The sequence below is a fragment of the Pongo pygmaeus genome, chromosome 1 (genome assembly GCF_028885625.2).
Source record: "Pongo pygmaeus isolate AG05252 chromosome 1, NHGRI_mPonPyg2-v2.0_pri, whole genome shotgun sequence".
Lineage (NCBI taxonomy): Eukaryota > Metazoa > Chordata > Mammalia > Primates > Hominidae > Pongo > Pongo pygmaeus.
Window position 1 is genome coordinate 69,770,898 of NC_072373.2, and position 24,687 is coordinate 69,795,584.

The 24,687-nt window shown below is 41.6% G+C and overlaps 2 protein-coding genes across 17 annotated transcripts in view; both read right to left on the minus strand.

Moving 5' to 3' along the window:
- QSOX1 (quiescin sulfhydryl oxidase 1) overlaps positions 1-24,687 on the minus strand; it is a 299,134-nt gene that overhangs the window by 74,612 nt on the left and 199,835 nt on the right. The window lies entirely within an intron of this gene.
- CEP350 (centrosomal protein 350) overlaps positions 11,308-24,687 on the minus strand; it is a 159,174-nt gene continuing 145,794 nt past the window's right edge. For 14 of the 16 annotated variants that reach the window (XM_063651462.1, XM_063651373.1, XM_063651239.1 and 11 more), the window contains 2 exons: positions 16,340-16,554; positions 15,065-15,192 (listed from right to left, as the gene is read on the minus strand). In XM_063651462.1, coding sequence (XP_063507532.1) covers positions 16,360-16,554 — 195 coding nt within the window. In that variant the 3' untranslated portion in view covers positions 15,065-15,192; positions 16,340-16,359. Of the gene's footprint in view, positions 15,193-16,339; positions 16,555-24,687 lie in introns of all 16 variants that reach the window. The other 2 variants (XM_063651301.1, XM_054454017.2) reach the window with 2 other exon arrangements.

Here is a 24,687-nt window from a genome sequence, read left to right on the forward strand (position 1 = left end):
AGGGCTCCCACGAGGTAAGCTTGGCGGGCAGCCCTATCTGTTGTGAATGAATTTTTTTTTTTTTTTGAGACAAGAGTCCTGCTCTGTCACCCAGGCTGGAGTGCAGTGGCACGATCTCGGCTCACTGCAACCTCCGCCTCCCGGGTTCAAGCAGCTCTCCTGCCTCAGCCTCCCAAGTAGCTGGGATTACAGGTGTGTCCCACCACATCTGGCTGATTTTTCTATTTTTAGTAGAGACGGGGTTTCACCATGTTGGCCACGCTGGTCTTGAACTCCTGTCCTCAAGGTGATCGACCCACCTCGGCTTCCCAAAGTGCTGGGATTACAGGTGTGAGCCACTGTGCCTGGCCTGTTGTGAAGGTTTTTGTTGGGCAGTTGGAGAGGTGAATGTGGCGGCTGTCAGGGTCAGCATCGTCTAGGAGGGAGAGAGGTGGCATGGAGACAGGAGAAGCCCAGGCATGAGTGGGAAGAGAGGATTTCCCGGGGCCCACCATGCCTGGGTGAAATGCTCCTCAAGACTTGGCTCCATTTCTGTGCTAACCAAACTTACCACCAATTATTGCTGTGGCCTTGGGGGATAGGCAAGGGGAGGGGCGGGGCTGTGGAAAGAAGGTGGGGCAATTGGGATTCACTCAATTAGTTAGTAAGGTGGCTTTCTGGATCATTCTTCCAATTCACATGACTTATTCTGACTTCTCCAGAGGGCCTGCTCATCTGTGGGAGCACGGATGTGTTCTGGTTTCTAACCCTATCAGGTTGGGGGGCAGAGCCTGGTGGTGGCAAATTGTCCCAAGTAGTTAAGGGCCCTCAGTGAGGCCTCTTGACAGTGGCCAGTGGACCTTCCCCCAGCCACCTGCCTCCCACTACTCAGACTTTCTTCCCTGCCAGCACAGCTGTCACTGTGAGGTTGCTGAAGAACTGACAGGAGAAATCGTTTGTTAAATGCAGCTTCAAATGTCCATGATGTGGTCCCATCACACCTCTCCAGCCCCATTGCCCCAGCCTTCCAATCAAAACAGCTTGCCTTTCTGCTTCTGCTCACACCTCCCTCCGCATGAAACACCCTCCTATGCCTCCTCTTGAAAGGGCTCTTAGTACCATAAGCCACAGTTGTCTTTCCCACCGCGGAAGAACCTGAATCTATAAAAGCTGTGAGGCAGCCCAGCTCCAGTCTTCCTCATCTCCATCAACGGCACACCAGCCACCACGATGCTCAGGCCAAAGTCCCCTTTCCCTCACCACCCATATTCAGTCCACGCCCCTCTAAAGACAGCCCATCTCTCCATTCACAGCCAACGCTCTAGCCGTGTTACCATCATCGCCTGCAATAGCTTCTTAATGCATGTTCTGCTTCAACACCTGCCCTATTAAAATCCATTCTGCACTCAACTTGGTCATGTCACTCTCCTGCTTATGACTCTCCAAGGTGGAATATTGTACCTTGAATGAATCCCAAACCATCCTGTGGCCCACGAGGCCCTATTGGATCCTGGCGGATCTCAGTGTCTACCACTCTCCCTTGCTCACTGTGCTGTGGCCGCATTGGTCTTCTTTCTATTCCTCGTTCCATCTTAGGGCCTTTGCACTGGCCGTTCCCTTTGCCTGGAATGCTCTTCCATCAGATCTTTTCACAACGGGCTTCTCGTCTTTCAGGTCTTAGTGCCAGTGTTAGCTTCTCAGAAAGGCCTCCCCTGACCTTCTTGTATAAAGTAGCTCCTGGCTGGGCGCGGTGGCTCACGCCTGTAATCCCAGCACTTTGGGAGGCTGAGGCGGGAGAATCACGAGGTCAGGAGATCGAGACCATCCTGGCTAACACGGTGAAACCCCGTCTCTACTTAAAATACAAAAAATTAGCCGGGCATGGTGGCAGGCGCCTGTAGTCCCAGGTACTTGGGAGGCTGAGGCAGGAGAATGGTGTGAACCCGGGAGGCAGAGCTTGCAGTGAGCCGAGATCGCCCCACTGCACTCCAGCCTGAGTGACAGAGCGAGACTCCGTCTCAAAAAATAAAATAAAATAAAGTAGCTCCTGCCCCCCACCCCCTATTTTATATCACCCGTTCTAGGTGCTTCACAGATCTTACCACTGTTCTGTTTATGCAGTGGCTTACTAGCTTATTGTCTGTCTTCTTACACTGGAATGTGAGCTCTTACAAGAGGGATCTTGATTTCTTGTTTTCTTTTGGGATCCACAGTGCATAGACCGGTGCCAGCAAATAGTAGATATCTGCGGAATGAATGAATGAATGAACCCAGCCCTGGATGGGCATTACCTAATGGCGTCCTTTACTTATTAACACGTGTGTGTTTTGTCTCCACACCCTGATCATAAGTCATGCTAGGGCAAGGACTGCCCTCCTGGGAAATTTGAAGACCTTCTGGCCAATGAATGAGGTCAAGAATGATGGCTTCTTCTCTGGTGCTTTAGGCTGGAGAAATTGCTCCATTTGGGGGCTGTTTGACATGCAGTTGTGCCCAAGGGTGGAGGGATGGAAAAGATGAGTGTTCAAGGCCCTTCTGGTCATAGTAGAACATGCGGAAGGGTGTTGGTGTGATGATGCAACAGGTCAGCAATGACTACTCAGTTACACCTTTATTTATTCATAAACTCATGATTTTGCCAAGAAAGTCAGCAGCTTAGGATACATTTATTCATTGGCAGACACTGCTGGTTGTGAAATTGACAGCTGTTTCCCCACTCTTCTTCTTTACCCAAGGAACCTACCTTCTACTTTTACAGCCCAAAGTTCTAGACACTTGCTCTCTGAGTCTCCCTTACGATTTTTGGTGATCATTTGTGAGCCCCATTCCTGGCCAATGACCCATGAGGGCAAGTTTGCCAGGGACTCCTAAAAACATGTTTTAATTTAAAAGAATTACTTTTTAAACTTTTTTGCTCTTATGAACACTTTCCTAACACGGTAATTTTAATATTATTTTTTAAATTGTCCATTTTTTAAAAAATCATTTGATTTCTTTTAAAGGTGTAATTTCTCGGAATAATTTTACTCTCTGATGATAGGAGGGAATAAGGTAACGAGATGTTTCCTCCCTCCCTTCTCACATTGGACCTTGTGTGAGGACGGGACACTGGAGCTGCTGTGGCCACCTGGACCAAGAGAATCAAGGAAGAGCTGACCCAAACCCTGATGCTGCAAAGCCATTGGCCAGCACTGGTGTTGTCCACCTCTGGAGTCCTTGTTACAAGAGAATTATAAACTCCTGTTGTTGAGACTTTGAGGCAAGTAACTTGTTTCTTACAGTTAAATGCATATTAGCTTGCCTTCAGGTCTTCTCAGTAATTTACTTTTCATAATGGTTATTTCACACATTGAGATCCTTAGCTTTTTCATTTATTTATTTATTTGAGAAGTAAAGAAACAAAAGAATGACTACTCCATAGGCAGAGCAACCCTTAGCTCTTTTTATAAACAAAGATATAGAAACCGAAATGATCTTGTTTCCATTCGCTGGCCCCTCTTTGAAGAGCAAAACCCTTCAAGGCTTCAGCTTCTTCATTGGAAACCAGCAGATTCTCCCGTCTTCTGTTCTGGGTCTCCCCAAATCATAAAAATCCTGCAAATACCTCTTAAACCCTCATGTTGTGTATAGTTTGGGAAGTAGAATTAACAAGATAATGATCTCGCAAGTCAGAAGCAGGGATAATACAATCTTGCAGCTCCCAAGGAATTCTTTATTTTTAATTTTTAATTTTTTTGAGGCAGGGTCTCATTCTGAGACCTCATTTGAGGCAGGCTGGAGTGCAGTGGCCTAATCACAGCTCACTGCAGCCTCGATCTTAGCACCCACCAACCCCAGTAGCTGGGGCTACAGGTGCACACTACCAAGCCCAGCTAATTTTTCTTTTTACTTTTAGTAGAGATGAGGTCTTGCTATGTTGCCCAGGACGGTCTTGAATGCCTGAGCTCAAGAAGTCCTCCCACCTTGTCCTCCCAAAGTGCTGGGATTACAGGTGTGAGCCACCACTCCCAGTCAGAATTCTTGAGTAAGTGCCTTTTCTACCCCTTTTCTCTAAGTGAAGAAGTTCAACTTTGAGACTTGCAGTAGGAATTCAAAGTTCTAATTCCATTTGGCTCATCTAATTGTTTGAATTAATTTTCTCAAAACGGTAGCAGTAGCACTGACAGACCAGTTGGGGAAGTTATTTAGATTATTATTATTTTAAAAAATATTTTGACTGTATTTAAAATGGGTCATCACACATACCTGTTTGTGTTGTGGAAACTAAGAATCCTGGAATGCATTTAGAGTTAAAAGACTGGTTTTGAGTTTCCTGACATGTATTCTTCAGGTGAAAAGATAAGTCGCATAAAACATATTTTCATGTGGTACCCCTTTTTTTGTTTGAGACAGAGTCTTGCTCACTGCAATCTCTGCCTCCCAGGTTCAAGCGATTTTCCTGTCTCAGCCTCCTGAGTAGCTGGGATTACAGGGGCATGCCACCACACCAGGCTAATTTTTGTATTTTTTAGTAGAGTTGGGGTTTCACCCTGTTGGCCAGGCTGGTCTTGAACTCCTGACCTCAAGAGATCCACCCACTTTGGCCCCCCAGAGTGCTGGGATTACAGGCATGAGCCACCGTGCCCAGCCCATGTGGTACTCTTGTTCAAAACAGAAGCGCAAGAAAATGTGATACATACTCGCAAAAGATGCCAGTATCACAACAAAATATACTTTAATAGAAAATAGAGTTACAGGCCGGGTGCAGTTGTTCATGCCTATAATCCCAGCACTTTGGGAGGCTGAGGCAGGCAGATCACCTAAGGTCAGGAGTTCGAGACCAGCCTGGCCAATATGATGAAACTCCATCTCTACTAAAAATACAAAATTAGCCAGGCATGGTGGCGGGCACCTGTGATCCCAGCTACTTGGGAGGCTGAGGCAGGAGAATCGCTTGAACTGGAGGGGGAGGTTGCAGTGAGCCAAGATCGAGCCACTACACTCCAGCCTGGGCGACAAGAGCAAAACTCTGTCTCAAAAAAAAAAAAAAAAAAAAAAAAATTACAGTTACAGAACCAAGAGAAGGAAATCTTGGCCTCCCTGGTGTAGTTCCACACAGATTGACACACAGAGGCTGCTGGTTAGTGACACAACCTGACAATTCTTTTCCCTATACTGTCTGCCTACCACCAAATGCACATCTTTTTCTTTTAATACAAAAAAGCACTAAGAATGCTTGAATTGTGTTAAATATACCACTTAAATTATGCATGACAGCAAAGCTTTTTAATTACTTTGAGTCTAATTTATACTTGAAATAAAAAATATTTAGTTTAAAAAGCCCCAACCCAAATTTAGCTTCTTAATTTCAGCAGATAACAGAATTGGAATAGTTTTTAAATTATAAAAGGGAGTATAATTTTATCTAAATGTGCCCCGTGCAGCCCTTAGCAGAGAGGAAAATTAAGACATGTGGAATATGTCCTCTTTGGTAATGCTTTGTTATTTGGGAGAGAATATTAATTTTTATTATCAGATGATACTTGTACATAGCAAAAAAAGGTTTTTACACACACACAACATACACACACACACATAGACACACACACACACATAGACACACACACACACAGAGTCAATTTCAGCCCCATTCCTCTCATCATCATCCCACTTGCCAAGGGCACACATTGTTAACCATTTGATTTTAACGTCTTTGTTCTGGTATTCAACTCTGTATTAAATATATATATATATGCTGGCCGGGCACGGTGACTCACGTCTGTAATCCCAGCACTTTGGGAGGCTGAGGCAGGCAGATCATCTGAGGTCAGGAGTTCAAGGCCAGCCTGGCCAACATAGTGACACCCTGTCTCTACTAAAAATACAAAAATTAGCTGGGTGTGGTGTAATCCCAGCTACTCGGGAGGCTGAGACAGGAGAATCACTTGAATCTGGGAGGCGGAGGTTACAGTGAGCTGAGATCAGGCCACTACACTTCAGTCTGGGCAACAGAGCAAGACTCCCTCTCAAAAATAATAATAATAAATAAATAAAATAAAATAAAAATTAAAAATATATGTGCTGACTCTTGAGTCGTTAGTTTCAGACTTTAGCTACTGACTTCCTGTATTACTCAAGGTTCCCCAGATAATAGAACCAGCAGGATTTGCTTGGGCGTATACATGTATGTGCATTTGTGTGTGTGTGTGTGTGCACGTGTGAATTGGCTCATGCAGTTGTGAGGGCTAGCAAAAAGCAAACTTGCAGAGCAGGCTGGCAGGCCGGAGACCCAGGAAAGAGTTGATGTGCAGCTGGAGTCTGCAGGCAGAGGCCCACCACATTGTGGAGGGGAATCTGCTTTATTCAAAATCTACCCATTTAACTGTTAATCTTATCTGAAAAATATCTTCACAGAAACATCTAGACTGATGTTTGACCAAATAGCTGGGTATTGTTGTCTAGCCAAGCTGACACACAAAATTAACCATCACACTTCCTAATAGGGTATATGCAGACTTAGCTGATACTTCCCTTCCTCTGTCTTCCCAAAGTAGTGACATCACAATATTCGATGTTTATATTATAGTTAACTATAAATATTGTTCATTGCTGAGCCAAGAAGCGCACCATGATTGTTCCTTACTTGTATGGTGCTTTGTTTTTCCTTTTATTATTATTATTTTTGAGACAGTCTTGCTCTGTCACTCAGGCTGGAGTGCAGTGGCGTGATCTTGGCTCACTGCAACTTCCACCTCCCAGGCTCAAGCGGTTCTCCTTTCTCAGCCTCCCGAGTAGTGGGGACTATAGGTGCCCAACCACCACGCTCAGCTAATTTTTGTATGTTTTGTAGAGATGGGGTTTCACCGTGTTGGCCAGGCTGGTCTCAAATCCTCATTTTTTCATTACTCGCTCTTCTTGGAATCTATTATTAAGTCTTTCCTCACTCTTTTTTCCTCGTGTTGTTAAAAAATGAGTATTTGCTCCCCTCTCCTCCTTTCTTGCGGGAGACCTTCCTTCCTGTTCTGGACTGGACTGCTGGCTCTCTAGGCCTGCCAGACAGCGGTCATCCTGGGAATGTCCCTCACCCTCACGCTTTTCCTGGGTTGGATTCCCTGCTTCTGGACCTCCAGTCTTTATGCTTCATGGTTGATGCCCTCTGAGAAAGGATGCATGGGAAGCAAGGGCCCTGCATTTCTGAAAATGCCCATATTCTAGCTTTACACTGGATTCATAGGTTGGCTGAAATAATTTTTACTGTTTTTGAAAATGTTGCTCTATTTTCTCAAGTCTCCAATGCTGCTCTTCAGGGAAGTAATGACATTTTATTCCTAACCTTTTACATGTGGTGTTTTATTTTTCCTCTTTAGAAACTTTTAGGATTTTTTTTTTTTTTTTTTTTTGAGACAGAGGGGTCTCCGTTGCCCAGGCTGGAGTGTAGCGGCGCGATCTTGGTTTGCTACAACCTCCGCCTCCTGAGTTCAAGGGATTCTCCTACTCAGCCTCCTGAGTAGCTGGGATTACAGGTGTGCACCACCATGCCCGGCTAATTTTTGTATTTTTAGAAGAGATGGGGTTTCACCATGTTGGTCAGGCTGGTCTCAAACTCCTGACCTCGTGATCCACCTGCCTCAGCCTCCCAAAGTGTTGAGATTATAGGCGTGAGCCACCGTGTCCAGCCGGATATTTCTTTACCTATGGAGTTGACATTTCATAATGATATGTCCTAGTGTGGGTTTATTTTCATTTATTATGCTGGGTACTCATTAGACCATTTCCAACTGGAAAATCACATATTTAAGTTCTGGAATTTTTTCTTGTATAGTTTTGTGTTTTCTCTATTCTTTTTAGATATCCAGTTAATTTGACATTGGATTTCCTGGATTGGTTCTCTAATTTTATCTATTTTTTGTTGTTGTTTTACTTTCCAGATTTCTTCAACTTTATTTTCAGACTTTCTATTGAATTTTAAATTATGGTTGCCTACTTTTAATTTTCAAGAGTTTAATCATGTCCTCTGACTCATTAATCTTTTAGGGCATCCTAATCCCATTTCAGGATGCAGTATGATTTCAGCTGAGGATTTTAATTATAGTTTTAAAATCTCTTATGAGGTTTTCTTCTGTGCCATGCAGTTGTTTCACCAGAATCCCTCTTTTTTCTTTTTGATTTGGTCTATTTCATATTGATGGCTTCCCTCCGAAGTCTGGAGATGGGTAGCTATTTGTTCACATACGGGTGATGTGCTAAAAATGTGATGAGCAACTCAGTGCGCATGGGTGGGGCTTTTTGGCTGGTGGATTTCATGGGAAGGGGATTGGGGGCAAGCCAGCTTTTTCTTTGGAGGCCTCTCCAAATGACAGTAACTATAGGCCTTTCCTCTGTGGCCAGTTTTTCCAGAGGAGGGTCCTCTAGTCTCCTTCCTGTGGGAGAGGGTTGTGGCTAAGCCTGGCTGGGTCCCTCACTCCGTCCATCCTTATTTTCAGTCTGTTGCCTGACTTCCATGCTTCGTTGTTTCTAGAGTCCTCAAGTTCAGGACCTCTCTGGTTCAACTTCTCCAGATAATTACTCACCTCCTGAGAGCATTGAAGAGAGCACAGGCAGTGACCTGGATCCGCTGGGAGGGGTGGGTACCTGGGTGGTCTAACTGTTCCGATCAGACTTGCCATCAACTTCTCTATTTTCTTCCCTGTTGGGAAAGGCAATCATGTGCAGCTTCCTGCCCTGGCACAATCACGTGAGAATGGGCCTGGAACACTTCCTTACTGAGAGATAAGAGCGCTACAGCCTGTGCGGGCTTATCTCCATGAGCGGGAATATCTTGTCCTACTGCAGACTCAATGTGTACTCCTTTGTTCTGCTTAAGCTCATGTGTCAATGGCCCTCATACACACCCAGCTTTCTGCCTTTCAGACCCCATGGCGGAGGGGGAGGGTCCTTCCACTGCAGCACAAAGTGGGACACTTGCAGTCACATCGCCTGTGTTCACTGTGGAGCGGATCTACTGCCCTTGTAGGGCTGATGCATTGCAAGGGGCTGAACCTCCTGCATTGTCTCCTCTTGGTGTAAGTAAACACTGTGCCACCTGAGCCTGGTGTGTGTGTTGTCTGTCCCAGTGACCTTGAGTCATGCACTGGTCTCTTCCCTGGGAGGCACGTATCTGCCTTTTGACCTTGGCTGCACAGCCTGGACACCCAGCGAATGGTGAAACAATCTCCGTGTTTTGTACCTTTTACTGTGGCAGCCAGTGCCTCCAATTCCTGAGCTTTGCTGGGATTTTGTAGGGCATTAGCTGTTTCTCCTCAGTAGAGTCATGCATGCTTAACCACTGGGATATGTTCTGAGAAATGCATCGTTAGGTGACTTCATTGTTCTGGAACATCGTAGATGAATGCACTTACACAAACCTAAATGGTATAGCTTGCTACACACCTACGCTATATGGTGTAGTCTATTGCTCCTAGACTACAAAGCTGTACAGCATGTTACTGTACTCAACATTGTAGGCAGTTGTAACACAAATGGTAAGAATTTGTGGTATCTAAACAAACTTAAATATAGAAAACAGTAAAATCACAGTATAAAAGATAGAAAATGGAATGTGTATATAGGGCACTTACCATGAATGGAGCTTGCAGGACTGGAGGCTGCTGTGGGTTAGTGGGGAGTGAACGTGAATGGCTAGGACATTACTGTATACTTTTATACAACTGGCAGCACAGTAGGTTCGTTTACACCAGCCAGCATCAACATAATCTCGTGACTAATGTGTCACACTACAATGTTACAATGGCTATGACCTCCTTAGGTAATAGAACACTTTCAGCTCCATTATATAGAATCTTCCGGGACCACGCTGTACATACGGCCCATTGTTGACCGTTATGTGGGGCGTGACTGGCTTCCCTTTTGTAGACACTCACCACTGTACTTCTCCCCAGTGTAGGTCTCATTGTTCTTGGCTCTGCCATGTCAATTGCCATCCTCTTGACTGCCACTTTCATATATTTTGATTCAAGGTTACAGGTATTTGGTCTTTTTTCCAAGATTCTATTTGTTGTTACTATTGTACTATTGCGTCCTCAGCACCAACCACAGTATCTGGCACATAGTAGGCACTCAAATAGCTGGTTTCTTTTTTCTGAGACAAGTTTCACTCTGTTGCCCAGGCTGGAGTACAGTGGCATGAACACGGCTCACTGCAGCCTTGACCTCCTGGGTTCAAGGGATTCTCTCACCTCAGCCTCCCAAGTAGTTGGGACCACAGGTGTGTGCCACTGTGCCCCGCTAATTTAAAAAAGAAGTTTTTTGGAGAGACGGGGCCTCACCACGTTGCCCAGGCTGGTCTCGAACTTCTGGACTCAAGGAATCTTCCTGCCTTGGCCTCCCAAAGTGCTGGGATTACAGGTGTGAGCCACCATGCCCAGTCTCAACTATGTCTTATGAGAGGAATAATTTCTTAGGACCTACTGTAATTTGGGGCCAGTCTTTTTCTGAGAATTTCCACAACGTTCATGGTTGTGGTAGGGATTAAAGATATAGCAGGGATGGCCATCTGGGGGAAACTAGAGGAATTCAGGTAAGATGATGGTGGTTATCACTTCTAATTTGTTGGACCAGAGACAATTCATTATCTTGAGTGCTGTACATTTCCATCCTTGGATTGTTTTTATTCTTCTATCACTTCAGCTCCATTCTCCTCCGAGCTCATATTTCCAGAAATAAGTTACAGCCTCCACACCTGGGCATCAGCTGGTTGCACTTCTTTGTGGTCCACTTGAGTGTGACTTTTCCATGTGTTATTTTGCAAGGGTTATCAAAATTTAGGTCATTTGGGAGAAATGGCATTGGCCATGCATTAGAAGGAAGAAGCTCATAAAACAGTTATAATTTATCAGAGAACTCTTCCCTGACTCACTCCTACCCTTGTTGGGTCCTTTTATTAAGATATTCTCAAATCTTATGTATGCTTCCTGTGCAGCACTTGTTAGAACTTGTCACACAGGTTTTCAAAATATCTTTGGGTGGCTTTCATTAGACATTAAGTTTCTTGAGGTCAGGGACCATGTCTGTCTTTTTTGCTATGTTCCCAGCACTCAGCACAGTACTCAGAACACGAAGCTGCTCAGTGGCTATCTGCTGAATCAATGAGTGTGGGAGCAAAGCCCAGGCTGCTCAAATGTATGTGCTGATGGCATTTATGTGCAGGTAAATAGCTCTTATCCATAGCTTACCTTATTCTACTGTCCAAGCATCAGCACCCTGTGACTAAATAAGAAATCAGATATATTTTATGGGGACTAATTTTCTGAAGTTGGCTCAGGAGGGAAAAAATGGAGACCTGACATGAAATTAATTTATAAATCAGTTTATTTACAGATTTTATCTTTTCTTAAAGTACATTTCAGTTAACAAATCTATTTACACAGGTATACATGGGAATTCCTCCCAGTTATTTTACAGATCGTACTTACAAACCACACCCTTGAGTGTTCGGTGCAAAATTGCACTGGATGTGACTATTGGCTGAAAATGGCCTGATGACCAGGCTATTTACACGCACACAGTAAACGGGTTTATTTTTTCATGTCTGCACAGTACAGTACACACAAGGAGGCTGAACCTCCCAGAGAATGCTTTGCAATGTGTTTGCCAAGAAGGCTTTGCAAAGTCCAGAAGGAAAAGCTATTAAACATAGGTTAATTAAAATGACAGTACCTCCTTTACATCAGTTTACATTTTTTCTTCACATTTTTATAATACAAAGATATTTTACTGAATTGCTGCACAACCAGTTGAAGATGATTTGTAAACATGTAAATTCCTACAATTTGCATTAAATGTCATTGTAGTTTCTATAATTTGCTCTTTGAATTAATGTTTTATTCACTAGTATTCTTAAGGTAGTAAAAGGAAGATGTAAGTTTGTATTTCTTGCAGAAAAGTTATGAGTCTCTAATGCTGTGCTACAGAAATTCTTTTGCGAGTACACTTTATTCAAGTATTGCAAAAAGCTAAGGCCACTTTTTTTTCAAGACAAGAAAGTGAACAAAATTGTTTTTATCAATAGGCCACAACACTCTTATGAGCAATGAAATCTCTTTTGAAAGATAATTTCTCAGAGACCTGTAGTCACAGAAGGAATTTTCTTTTCTTTTAGGTAAAAGAAAAACAAATTACCTTCCTTATTAACTACGTTTGAGTTCTCCCCACTTTTCCCTATGGTAAAAATTCCTGTGTAGACCTGAAGAGGGAATCTATACCCTGTACTTGTTTAACCCAGAGTTAACTACCCTGGATAGCACAAATTGTTTTGGACTCAGAAGTAAATCTGAAGCCTGTATGTTGGTTTACTGCTAAATTCTGATAGTGCTATTCTAAAAGATATTACTGCTGATGCAAAGATATTTTTCTTAGAGGAATTATGAAGGAAGAGTGAAAGAGGATGAGGGTGTAGGGAGAAGGAACAAAGATTAGAAAGAGGGAATATTTAGGTTCTTGATTAAGAGGCAGAGCTGATTTAAAAGATACCAATATGGAACGAGTGGCTGAGTATCCACATCTATCTTTCTTAATCCTAAGAATAAAGCCATTTCAATTAGATCCAAATAGTTAATAAGAAATCTGCTAATTATGGATTCTTTTTTTTTTTTTTTGCTACCAAACTACAGATAACCATATCTAGCAAAGAATGAGACTGATCCATTTCTGCCTCTCATGTGGAGCCTAGGATTCTTCAGATAGTAAAGACAGTTGGAGTCTGTCAGGACAGCTACTGCCACATTCTTGGCAGCATTTCTTACCAGATTGCTGATTCCATGACTTGTATTATTATTATTATTTTTTTCTTTTTCTGGAGTCATAATGTCATAAAGAGTAAAGATAAACTTTCTTATTAAAAACTGGTTTTAGGTCCAAATAATGAAGATGTAGAAAAACAACCTACAGTCCCATTATAACATTTTGAAATTCATTTATAAAAAATTTACAGCAGCTGTAAAGTTTCAGTATCATAAGGACAACGTGATCCTACAAACAGCCAAAGGATGTAGACAAGATGTTTTTCTGTCTTCCAAATAACACAAACTGAAAAGAAAAGCCTTTGCTTTCCCTTGGCCACATAAAAATAATATTTCCACACTACTGGTTAATAACCCCAAGAAACCTTTGCTTCTCTTAGTCAATTTGCTCATTATGGCTACAAGACTACAGCTCAACATCACAAGCCCAGAAGAAATGCTGGTAAGACATCAATCTGAGCATTTCCCGAGACCCAATCACAACATTTCAGTGCTTTCCTTATTCGTCAAGAGCTATCATACCAGTCATTGTGCAAAATGCAAATATTCCAATGATTATTTCAGTACATTTCTTAAACAACAAGATGAAACCCAAGAGGAATGGGAGTGTGCATAGTGAAATATTTAAGATGCAAAGGCAAGTTTGGAGGGAAGATGCAGAAATAAACGAACGTGCACACTTAAAGATTATACAATCTTTGGGGTTTTTCTAATATACTTTGAAGCTATAACATTCCAGGATATTTGTAAATATGAATCCAGTAGATGTCTTGTATCATGCTTCTAACCAGGACCTTCAATATTAAGGCATTTACATTCACGCCTAAGAGTATCCACATTCTTCTAGATTACTTGAAGAGGGACAGGACTGATGAACAGAAACCAGTCAAGAAGGCAGGGTACTGAGGTCCCAGGAGAGCATCTCTTATGCTCTAATGTAGCAGCTGGAGTCTATAGATTTTTTTTCAGATGCAGGTAATAGTTGTGAGAAGCAATGCTGCAAGAGAGGCAGAGTTAAATTGTACAGTGTCTTTAAATCATTTTATCCCACTCATGCTACTGCAGGTGATCTGGAAAAGCCCATCTTCGTTTCACTGAATTAAAACGACTTTTTCAATACGTGTATTGGTTTGTTAAAACCATAGGTTCCTGTGCAAAGACTATGAACCATAGAAGCTTCAAGATGGAGGTTTAACTATTACAAGATGAATCTTTCACTTCTGAATAGGGACACACATTTTCAACTTAATAATTTATCTTAAAATAAATTAAAAAATGTTCCATAGCGCAAAACAAGCACACAAACAATAGACAATATCTTTTTGTCTTTGGTGCACTCACTCATTTCCTAAATCATTCAAGTAACAGCATCTCTGACTTCTTGGGGAAAGATGGGAGTTGAAGGTTTGAAGGCCAAAATGAATTATTTCCACTTTGCCATGCCTGGATGCCTGAGATGGTCCTGAGTATCTGTGATTCTGGGAGCAGCTGGTAGAGATTCAGAACGAGTAAGAAAAGTGCAGGAGTAAACCAAGGGGTAGAAGAACCAGCCCTGCATTGGTCCTTTGAGCCCAGTCTTCAGTAGGGGCATTTCTTTGTTTTCATGCCCACACAGAGAACACTAAACATAATGCAGAGGTTTAAAATTCTTTAGATGGTGCTCAGAAAGCAAGGCTACCACTTATTCCTGTTAGCCTGACAGTCCACTTGGTGCTGCTCAACTACAATAATGGAAGAAAATGCTCTTCAAAAAGAAATGAAATAAACTCCAGAATGTCAAGTTGGCAGACATTATTAAGCTTGCCTATTTTAGAAGTGGTTAAGGGTTTAATACTGTTTAGAGACTATAATGTCCATTTATGACTTCCATGGTATAGACCAGAATTACATTTCAAAAGTGATGTGATGCATTTATCTATACCTCTCTCACTTGACTTCAGACTCAAAGAAGTGATACCCTAGTCTAAACTCAGAGGTAAGTCTGGTGTTTTTGGCCCTCTGAGACCTAGTGGGGGTGCTAACAAAAGGTGTAGGATTACACTGTGCAACCCTGCCCACTGAAAATAACCAATTAATCCAGTGGATAGTCTCGAAAGGCAAAGGCTGTGATACCAGGTATACCACATTGTCCTATGAACTCCATACTGGTAGTCTTTAAGAATAAGTACAAGGTCCGGAAGCACTCTTGCTATGATGGCGATGGGTGTACATCAGGAGGCAGAAAGGCCCAGGACTCACATTAGCACTCAGTGTTCGATTTATTTGCAAGATGTCACACAAGTAGCATTCTCCCCTGCTTTTCACTGATCTGATTCAGAACATCAATAGTATCTTTGATCAGGGTCTCAAAGATCCCGTCGGCTAGCTGCATTTTCACACACAACTCATCCTCATCATAGTTCACCCACTGTGCCTCCTCCTCATGGAGCTCCTGAACCTAGGATTTAGAAGACAACAAGGTTAGAAAATTCCTGTCACACAAAAGCTAGAAAATATAATTGCTGACTTTGTAGTCCTATCCATAGGAAATAAACCAGAGAAATAAACCAGAGCCCAAGGAAATAAACCAGAGAAAAAAGATAATTCATATGATATCAATACCCCTTTTAAAATTGCAAAAAGTTTAAAAACCTCAATTGCCAAATGTCAAAATGACTTCAAAAATACATTTGACAATATTCGAGTATTTCATAGATATTAAAGATTACCAGTATGTTGTCAATGTCAACGTAAGGGAATATGTATTCCATAAGGAATTCCATAACATAAGGGAATAAGGAATTTAATGGGAGGAAAACACAAAATATTAGACAGAAATGTTCCTCTACTTACAATGGAGTTATGTCCAGTAAATTCGCAGTAAATTGAAAATATCATTAAGTCAAAAATGCAGTGAATACACCTAACTTACTGAACACATAGCTTAGCCTAGTCCATCTGAAACATGCTCAGAACATGTACATTGGTCTACAGTCGGGCAGAATCATCTGCATCACAGTCCACAGGAGAGTATCGGTGTTCACCCTCATGATGGTGTGGCTGACTGCAAGCTGTGGCTCACTGCTGCTGCCCCCATACCACTTATCACTAGCCCAGGAAAAGATCAAGATTCAAAAATCGAAGTACTGTTTCTACTGAATGTGTGTTGCTTTCATACCATCGTGATGTTGAAAAACAGTAAGTCGAACCTTCATTAAGTACGGGACATCTGTATATGGATTTACAATTATAAAATGCATATATCAAAAGACAATACTGAATGTGACTCTGGGGTATTATAATAAATGAATAACACTTGTTATAAATAAATTTATCCTTAGGGTATTTTTCAAATGTAATATTGCTGAAGTTTATTTTTCAAGTCACTGTTATATTAATACAATACTTGCTATTTTTGCATTTTAGGATTCTTATTAGGTAAATAAAAACTAATCAAGTAGAAATAACCTACCCAGATTTATTGCTTGTTTATAATACATGGAAAAAAACCTACTTTATTCTAAAAGAAACACATTAGATTGGCTGGGTGCAGTGGCTCATGCCTGTAATCCTAGCACTTTAGGTGGCCTAGGCGGGTGGATCACCTGAGGTCAGAAGTTGGAGATCAGCCTGGCCAACATGGCGAAACCCCATCTCTACTAAAAATACAAAAATCTTCCAGGCATGGTGGCACGCGCCTGTAGTCCCAGCTACTAGGGAGGCTGAGGCAGGAGAATCGCTTGAACCCAGGGGGCGGAGGTTGCAGTGAGCCAAGATTACGCCACTTCACTGTAGCCTGGGCGACAGAGTGAAACTCCGTCTAAAAAAAAAAAACAAACAAAAAAACCACATTAGATTTGCTATACAAAATGACATTGTGAATGGGATGGAGGCTAGATAAGGAAGTGAACCCTGATCTCAAGTCACAAATTCAGCAAAGTTAATTGCAGTGACAGGGGTCTCTAACTAGAAGTCTTACTTGGCAAAAAAGCCAAGTGACAACATGCTCCTGGCTTGCCCTGATCATAGTTTCATCTTTAAAAAAGCAGAGAAAGTGGGCCGAGCGCGGTGGCTCAAGCCTGTAATCCTAGCCCTTTGGGAGGCGGAGGCGGGCGGATCATGAGGTCAGGAGTTCAAGACCAGCCTGACTAATGTGGTGAAACCCCATCTCTACTAAAAATACAAAAATTAGCCGGGTGTGGTTGTGTGCACCTGTAAGCGCAGCTACTCAAAGAGGCTGAGGCAGGAGAATCGCTTGAACCCGGGAGGCGGAGGTTGCAGTGAGCCAAGATTGCGCCACTGCACTCCAGCCTAGGCGACAGAGTGACTCCATCTCAAAAAAAAAAAAAAAAAAAAGAGAAAGTGAAGAGGGGAACTTGTACTCTGGTTTGCCTTATGAGGAAACGAGAAGACCCTAGCAAAAAAGAGACTACATCATCCTGAAGCTTGAGAGAGTAAGAGAGGGGAAGAACAGTATTGTCCAACATATATCCTTGGCTGGAGTTGACAAATATGTAACAGGGTGGATGCCACATTCTTTCTCTTTTAGAAAGGTTGTTTGGAGGCTATGTAAACATTTATTCCTCTGTTCCCTAATGTACCACCAAAAAGGGTTCTATGGCCAAATAAAGTTTTGGAGAACTCCCTCTGGGAGAGTTACATTGTACTTGAGCCTATGAGACAGAAGCCCACCAGTAAAGAAACTTGTTTAACTCAGCATTTCCTATATTTATTTGACCACAGAATCATGGGTATCTACGAAATACTTGTCAACCTACCATGGAATTGGTGTTCCTCCCTTATGAAGGATGCTATAATAAACAGCCTAATATAAGACTTCTTGAACTTGTGCTGAGGGATGGTCTAGGTATGTGCACAAAAAATTTCACATCCCCAATGAATTTGTTATTCAAAGTTGCGCAGCTTTCCTTTCTATAACAGTTCTTTTAGTCCCCCACCCCGCCCTACTTTTTTTTGAGACAGGGTCTCACTCTGTCACCCAGGCTGGAGTGCAGTGGCGCGATCTCAGCTCACTGTAACCTCCACCTCCCGGGCTCAAGCTATCTAGCCTGCCTTGGCCTTCCACAGTGCTGGGATTACAGGCATGAGCCACGCTGCCCAGCCTCTCTTGGCCTGTAATATTAAATCTGTTCTTTGAGCAATTTCCTCCACAATAACAAAATTTAGGAAACACTAAGGAAATCTTTTGTGCACTTGCAGTAGAAATATATGCTCACGACATTTTTTATTCTCTCTCTCGGTGTAACCTCAATGCAGCCCCCACTGAAATGTAAGATTTCAGTGTTGGCAAAAGCTTTGTTCCCACTTAAGAACAGGAACTATTTCTCTGTCAGTCAGTAAGAACATGAACTTTTCCATTTCTCTTTGGCCTTTAGAAAGCTCAGAGCCCAATTTGGATCTTCAACTATAACAACTGGGGGATCTCATAGCCTGCAAATTTGCCTCTATTTTTTTTCCTTCTGATCTTCAGAGTCTATTATATTCTATGACTCATCTCCCCGATCCTGCTCCTGAAGATATATGTATGTATATGTAAAAATTAATACATTTAAAATATAAACAGCTTAATTAATTACATCTAAAAGACTAACAGTTTTTTTTTTTTTTTTTTTTTTTTTGGGAGCGGAGGAGGGGACAGGGTATTAGGCTGGTGGAATAGAGAAATGTAGTAAATAGAATGTGGCCCAATTTCAGCAAGCAGATGCCAGGGTCTTTCACTGTATCCTTGTGAACAAGTTGGGAAAAAAGAGATAGGTTAGGTGGATTTACACTTGTTTGAGATGGGAGTCTCGCTCTGTCACCCAGGCTGGAGTACAGTGGCGCCATCTCGGCTCACTGCAACCTCCACCTCCCAGGTTCAAGTGATCCTCCTGCCTCAGTCTCCCGAGTAGCTGGGATTACAGGCATGCGCCACTATGCCCAGCTAATTTTTGTATTTTCAGAGAGATGGGGTTTCACCATGTTGGCCAGGCTGGTCTCAAACTCCTGACCTCAGGTGATCCATCTGCCCCGGCCTCCCAAAGTGCTAGGATTAGGTGAGCCACTGCGCCTGGCTAATTTACACTTTTTTGATTAAAGGACAGCTCTCAACCTGGAAAGAAGTTTCTGCCTCAAAGACTCAGGGAGTTTTTCCTCTGTGCTCCCATTCTATCTTCTTCATATTCCATTACAGCAATTATCATGCTAAATTATATACTGTGTATCTGTTTTCCCACTAGGCTGTGAGCTCTTAAAGGGCCGTTTCTTTTTATTTATGATTCCCTCATGACTAGGACAGTGCAAATAGAAGGTGCTATATAAATATATGGCATATAGAATAGATAAGTTTTGTGAATGCTGAAAGGCTGTCTTTAGCTCTACTTCATTGTTTTTAGCAATGACCTAGATGAAGGCAGGTACATGAATTTTAGAAATTACATGAAGCTGGGAAATATAATAATTATGTTCAAAGAAAGAATCAAGAAATGTGGTGGTAGCCTGGAACAATGGGCCACATATAACAAGATGAAGGAATAAATAAGGTTCTGTAATAGGGTCCAAAAAAAATCACTACAAAAGCACAGGTTGAGCACAGGTTGGTCTTGGGGTTTTCCTCAGCTCCTATAAGTACTATAAGTATGACATAGGTTAAAAAAAAAGAAAAAAAAAAAGAAAAAAAAGAAATGTGATCATAAACTGCACTAATCAAAATATACTATCTAGAAAAAAATAGGTTGAATGACTACTAATTAAATAATACATGAGGCTGGGTGTGGTGATGCATCCCTATAATCCTAGTGCTTTGGAAGACCGAGGCAGGAGGATCCCTTGAGCCCAGGAGTCCAAGGCTGCAGTGAGCTACCATCATGCCACTGCACTCCAGCCTGGGTGACAGAACAAGACCTTGTATCTAAAAACAAAAACAAAACCACGAAACATTATAAGGCTAACTCTGAGCACTGTATTTAAAGAGGGACACTGACAGAGCTACAGTTGATGTTGAAGGGACTCAAAACTATATCAGACAACAGGAGACAATACTAATGTTTTATAAGGAGAAAAGACTCGGGTCAAACATGATAGCTGTTTCAAAAGGGTGTAGAAAAAATTAAAGTTGTTACGTAAAGCCCCAAAGCTGTAGAAGCAAATTGTAATTAATTGTGTGAAAGCCAACTTAGGCTTAATATGAGAAAGACATAGAGACAGGAGGAACTCAGGAGTGCTGAGTGTCCTTCTCATCAGCTCCCAGGCTATAAAGGAGACTCAATCATTAGCTAGGTGGTCTTACTACAAGATTTGTCATCTTAGGTGCAATTCTACCTACAGTATGGAGATTTTTCAAGGCTACTGTACATAAAGGTTATACAAATGGTGCTCTAATTACTTGCTACTCATTCCACAGCATCTATACTTTGAGAATGTACTGCTAAAAATAGCTCAAATTCTTAGCTAACCTAAGATATAAATTAATCAATGCCTTTGTGAAAGAAAAAAGGGGGAGTGAATGAGAACTAGAGGTGAAAGAAAGATTTCTCTTCTCGTTTGGCTAACAGAGGCCTTTATGTCTAAAAAATTATTTGCATTTTATTCACCTCAAATAATGCCTGAAGACACAAATATAGTTAGATTGATTAGGGACATCCTCAGCCCAAGCAACAGCTAAAATACACATTTTCTTAAACTGGAAGAAGCAACTGTTTATTATGAAATGTTTAGTAAGATAGTTTATCATACTACAAATGTTTTAAAAGGGGGTAATTAAGATTTTGATAAAAGAATCACCACAATCAAGTGGGATTTATTGCATACACAATCAATAAATATGATACATCACATTAACAAAATGAAGGATAAAAATCAGAGGATCATTTAAATAAATGCAGAAAAAGCCTTTGATACCCTTTCATGATAAAAACTCTCAACAGATTGGTATAGAGGAAATAATACCTCAGTAGAAAGGCCATATATGACAAACCCAGAGCTAACATAATTCTCAGAAGTTGTTTTGAACATGTGAAATTTGAGATGGCTAACAGACATCCAAATGGAGATACTGAGTAGGCAAATGGCTATATGCATCTGGAGTCAAGCAAGAGTCCTAGGCTGGAGATATGAATTTGGGAGTGGTGAACATACAGATCGTAGTCAAAGCCATGAGACTGAGAAGGAGTGTAGACAAATAAAGAAGAGGTCCGTGGGCGGATTCCAGGAGCACTCCAACGTTTCAAGGTGAGGATGAACCAACAAAGGAGACCGAGGAGCAGCAGCCAGTGAGGGAGCAGAAAGCCAGGTTTCAAGGAAAAGGGAGGGATCAACTGTGTTGAATGCTGCTGATGGGTCAAGTAACACAGGAACTGAGATTTACCACTAGGTTTATTAATCCAAGCAGTTTTGGTGGCATGGATGAGGTAAAAGCTTGACTGGAGTTGGTTTCATAAGAGAAAGACAGATTAGGGAGAGTAAAAATGGACATATTAAAGGAGTTTTATTGTAAAGGGAAAATTGGAGGGGGAAGTGATGACAAAAGAGTTATTTTAGCTTTAAAGAAATATGCAGTTTGTATGCTAATGGAAAAGATTCAGTAGAGAAAATGTATAATGCAGGGGAGGTGACAGCCTATGCTTATTATTAGTCCAAGTGCTTTTGCCTTCAAGAATGCTGTATCAGGTGGCGGATTAAAAATGCTACACCTGAAATAGCTTTAAGTGCAAGGAAAAAATTACTGTGAATCAATGAAAATAATTATATTAATAATATGTAATATTTTTGAGAGCTCCTTAGATGCCACTTAATACATATTAGATCTTGGTTAATCATCCCAACTCTACGAGGTTGCTACTTTAAAGAGGGGGAGACTGAGAAAGAGAGGTGAGAGAACTCACCCAAAATCACATTGTTAATAAGTGGTAAAGACAAGACTGGACACTTACAAGCTGTCTGATTCCAGAGATCTTGCTCTTAACTGCTTATGCCATTCTCTCCATTTATAAAAGAATCCCCATGAGAGAACTTTGGGGTTTATTACATGCAAAAATACTGAAGGAGGCTCAGGAAGGTTCAGAAACTTTTAAAACTAGAGATCCTAAGCAAAATTCCCAATAGTCAAAACTCTAGAAAAACAATTAAAAAAATCAATTTTATAGGAAAAGATGACTTCATTTTATCTATAGTATTGGGCTGTCCAAAATATTAACCACTGTCTTCTCCTGCTCTTTTGAACTACAATTTCCAAATATTAATTATAGATAAAATTTGAAAAACTCTTGGAATATATCAAAAAACAACAAAAAACAACTCTACAAGAAAACTACAGATGTCAAGAATCAGTTCCAGCAGAAACGGTAAAGATAATGCCAAAAAAGTCCTCATATAAATATGTAGACGTATTAGATAAAATATAACAAAAATATTTGTAATGTATACAGAAATTCTGAGAAAGGAGGGAAAATCCTAAGTGACAAATAATGATTTAAAAGAGGGGCAAGTGCTATGACTGCCTAGGGGAGGAGTTACGGGCCATGGAAAGAGGATAAGGCCAAAGATGTTTAAAGAAGTTCCAGAGAACTGGGAAAGCTGGAAGAAGCAATCTTTTAAAAGACAATAGCTGAGAATTTTCCAGAACTGAGTAAAGATATGAATCTATAGATTCAATAAGCACAAAAAGTCTAAAGCAGAATAAAAACAAATCCACATTTAGACGTATCCAGAAAAATTACAGAATACACACACGCACACACACAGTCTTAAATGGAAAACAGAAAAGACCAATTCCCCATAAAGAACTGTCAGTAGATTTCTCAAAAGCAACGAGAGGTCAGAATGATATAAAAGTTAGAAAAGAAATTACTTAAGCAGATAGGGTAAGGAAGTCCTTGGTAAGGTATTCCTTTTAATGAAAAGCAGCCCCCAAATCATTTTCTTTTCTAACGAAGAGCAGCCTGTAAAATCAAGCTGCAGACATAGACAAGGTGGAAGCTTGCACAAGCGAATGCCGGCAATTGTGCCAATAGAAAAAACTACCTGTGGAATAGGCATGTTCAAAATGGCAGCTCTATCTTCTCTTCTCTTTGCCACATGCACAGTAAGGAGCAGGCAAGATGGCACTGGCCAAGTAGAAAATCCATTTGCATAATAAGATTAGGGTGGGGTGACCAGCCTTCCCCACACACCAGTAAACATCACACCTGGTGGAACCAATCTGTGGGCCCTATGTAAATCAGATACCACCTCTTAAAGCCTGCCTATAAAATCTGCTGCAGTCCACCACTTTTCCTTTTTTGGAACACCTCTCTTTCAGAAAAGAGAGAGCTGCTCTCCTCTCTCATTTCTTCTGCCTATTAAACTTTCCACTCCTTAACCCCCTTCATGTATGTGTGTCTGTGTCGTTAACTTTCTCAGCTCGAGACGACAAACCCTGGGTATTCACCGCAGACAGTGATGCTGCTTCAAAATTACAATGAAATATCTTCAAAGTGCTTAAGTAAAAAGAGCTATCAACTTAAAATTCTATATACAGCTAAAATATAACTCAAAAGTAAGAGCTGAAATAAAGACATTTTTAAACAAAGACTGAGAGTTTACATTAAAGGCCTGAAGTTAATGAATACTAAGTGTGTACTTTAGGTAGATGCAACCGAGCTCAGAATGAAGGAAAAGGCTGCAGAAACAATGCACCTATATTATTTTCTATTCTTTTTTATACTTTAAAAATATTTCATAATTAAACATGTAAAAGACTTAGAAAAATAACCAATAATGGGTGAAAAGTGTAACAAAATCATAGAGCAAAATAAGCTCATTCTTTTAGTAAAAACTTAAAACATGGCTAATAATTCCCATAGCCCTTGTTATAGTCTTGTTAAAACGTGGGGGGTTGGCCAGGTGCGGTGGCTCCCGCCTGTAATCCCAGCACTTTGGGAGGCCGAGACAGGTGGATCGCCTGAGGTCAGGAGCTTGAGACCAGCCTGGCCAACATGGTGAAACCCCGTCTTTACTAAAAATACAAAAATTAGCCAGGCATGGTGGCATGCGCCTGTAATCCCAGCTACTCTGGATACTGAGACAGGAGAATCGCTTGAACCCGGGAGGCGGAGGTTGTAGTGAGCCGAGGTGGTGCCACTGCACTCCAGCCTGGGTAACAGAGCGAGACTCTGTCTCAAAAAAAAAAAAAAAAAAAAAATGTCAAGGGTGTTAGGCCTCAGTGGCAGGCCTGCCCTCCTTTCACTGTAATGTTCCCCTACCTTTCTGACTGTGGGTCTTAAGGCCCTCCCATGAGAGGGTCCTACCCAATACCTTGGGGGAAGGAATGCTGATGTCATGAAGCTTCCAGAAAAACCCAAGAGCAAAGAGTTCAGGGAGCTTCTGGATAGCTAAACCTGGAGGTTCCTGGAGGGTGGCAGCCCAGGGAAGGCATGGAAGTTCTGTGCCCCTTTCCCATACTCCACCCCATGCATCTCTGTATCCTTTGCAATATCCTTCCTAATAAACCAGTAAACCTAAGTGAGTGTTTACTGAGTTCTGTGAGCTACTCCATCAAATTAATTAAACCCAAAGGTGGATCTTCGGAGCCCCAACTTGAAGCTAGTCCATCAGAAGTTCTGGAGGCCTGGACTTGCAACTGGTATGTGTGTGTGGAGGGGGCAGGGGCAGTCTTGGGGACTGAGCACTCACTCTGTGGGATGTGACACTCTCTCTGGGTAGAGAGTATCAGAACTGATTCAGAGGACACCCAGCTGGTGTCCACTGCTTGGTATGTGGGGGAAAAGTCCACACACGTATGGTCACAGAAGTCTTCTTGTGTGGTGATGATTGTTATAATGTTAGAGTAGAGGAAAAATGTGGTTTGAGAAAAATTTTACATGTTATTAAAAAAATTGTTTTCAATCTCAATCCCCCTAAAATGTAAAAACATTAGAATCTGTAAATACAAGGTTGACCAAATCTAATTATGGGA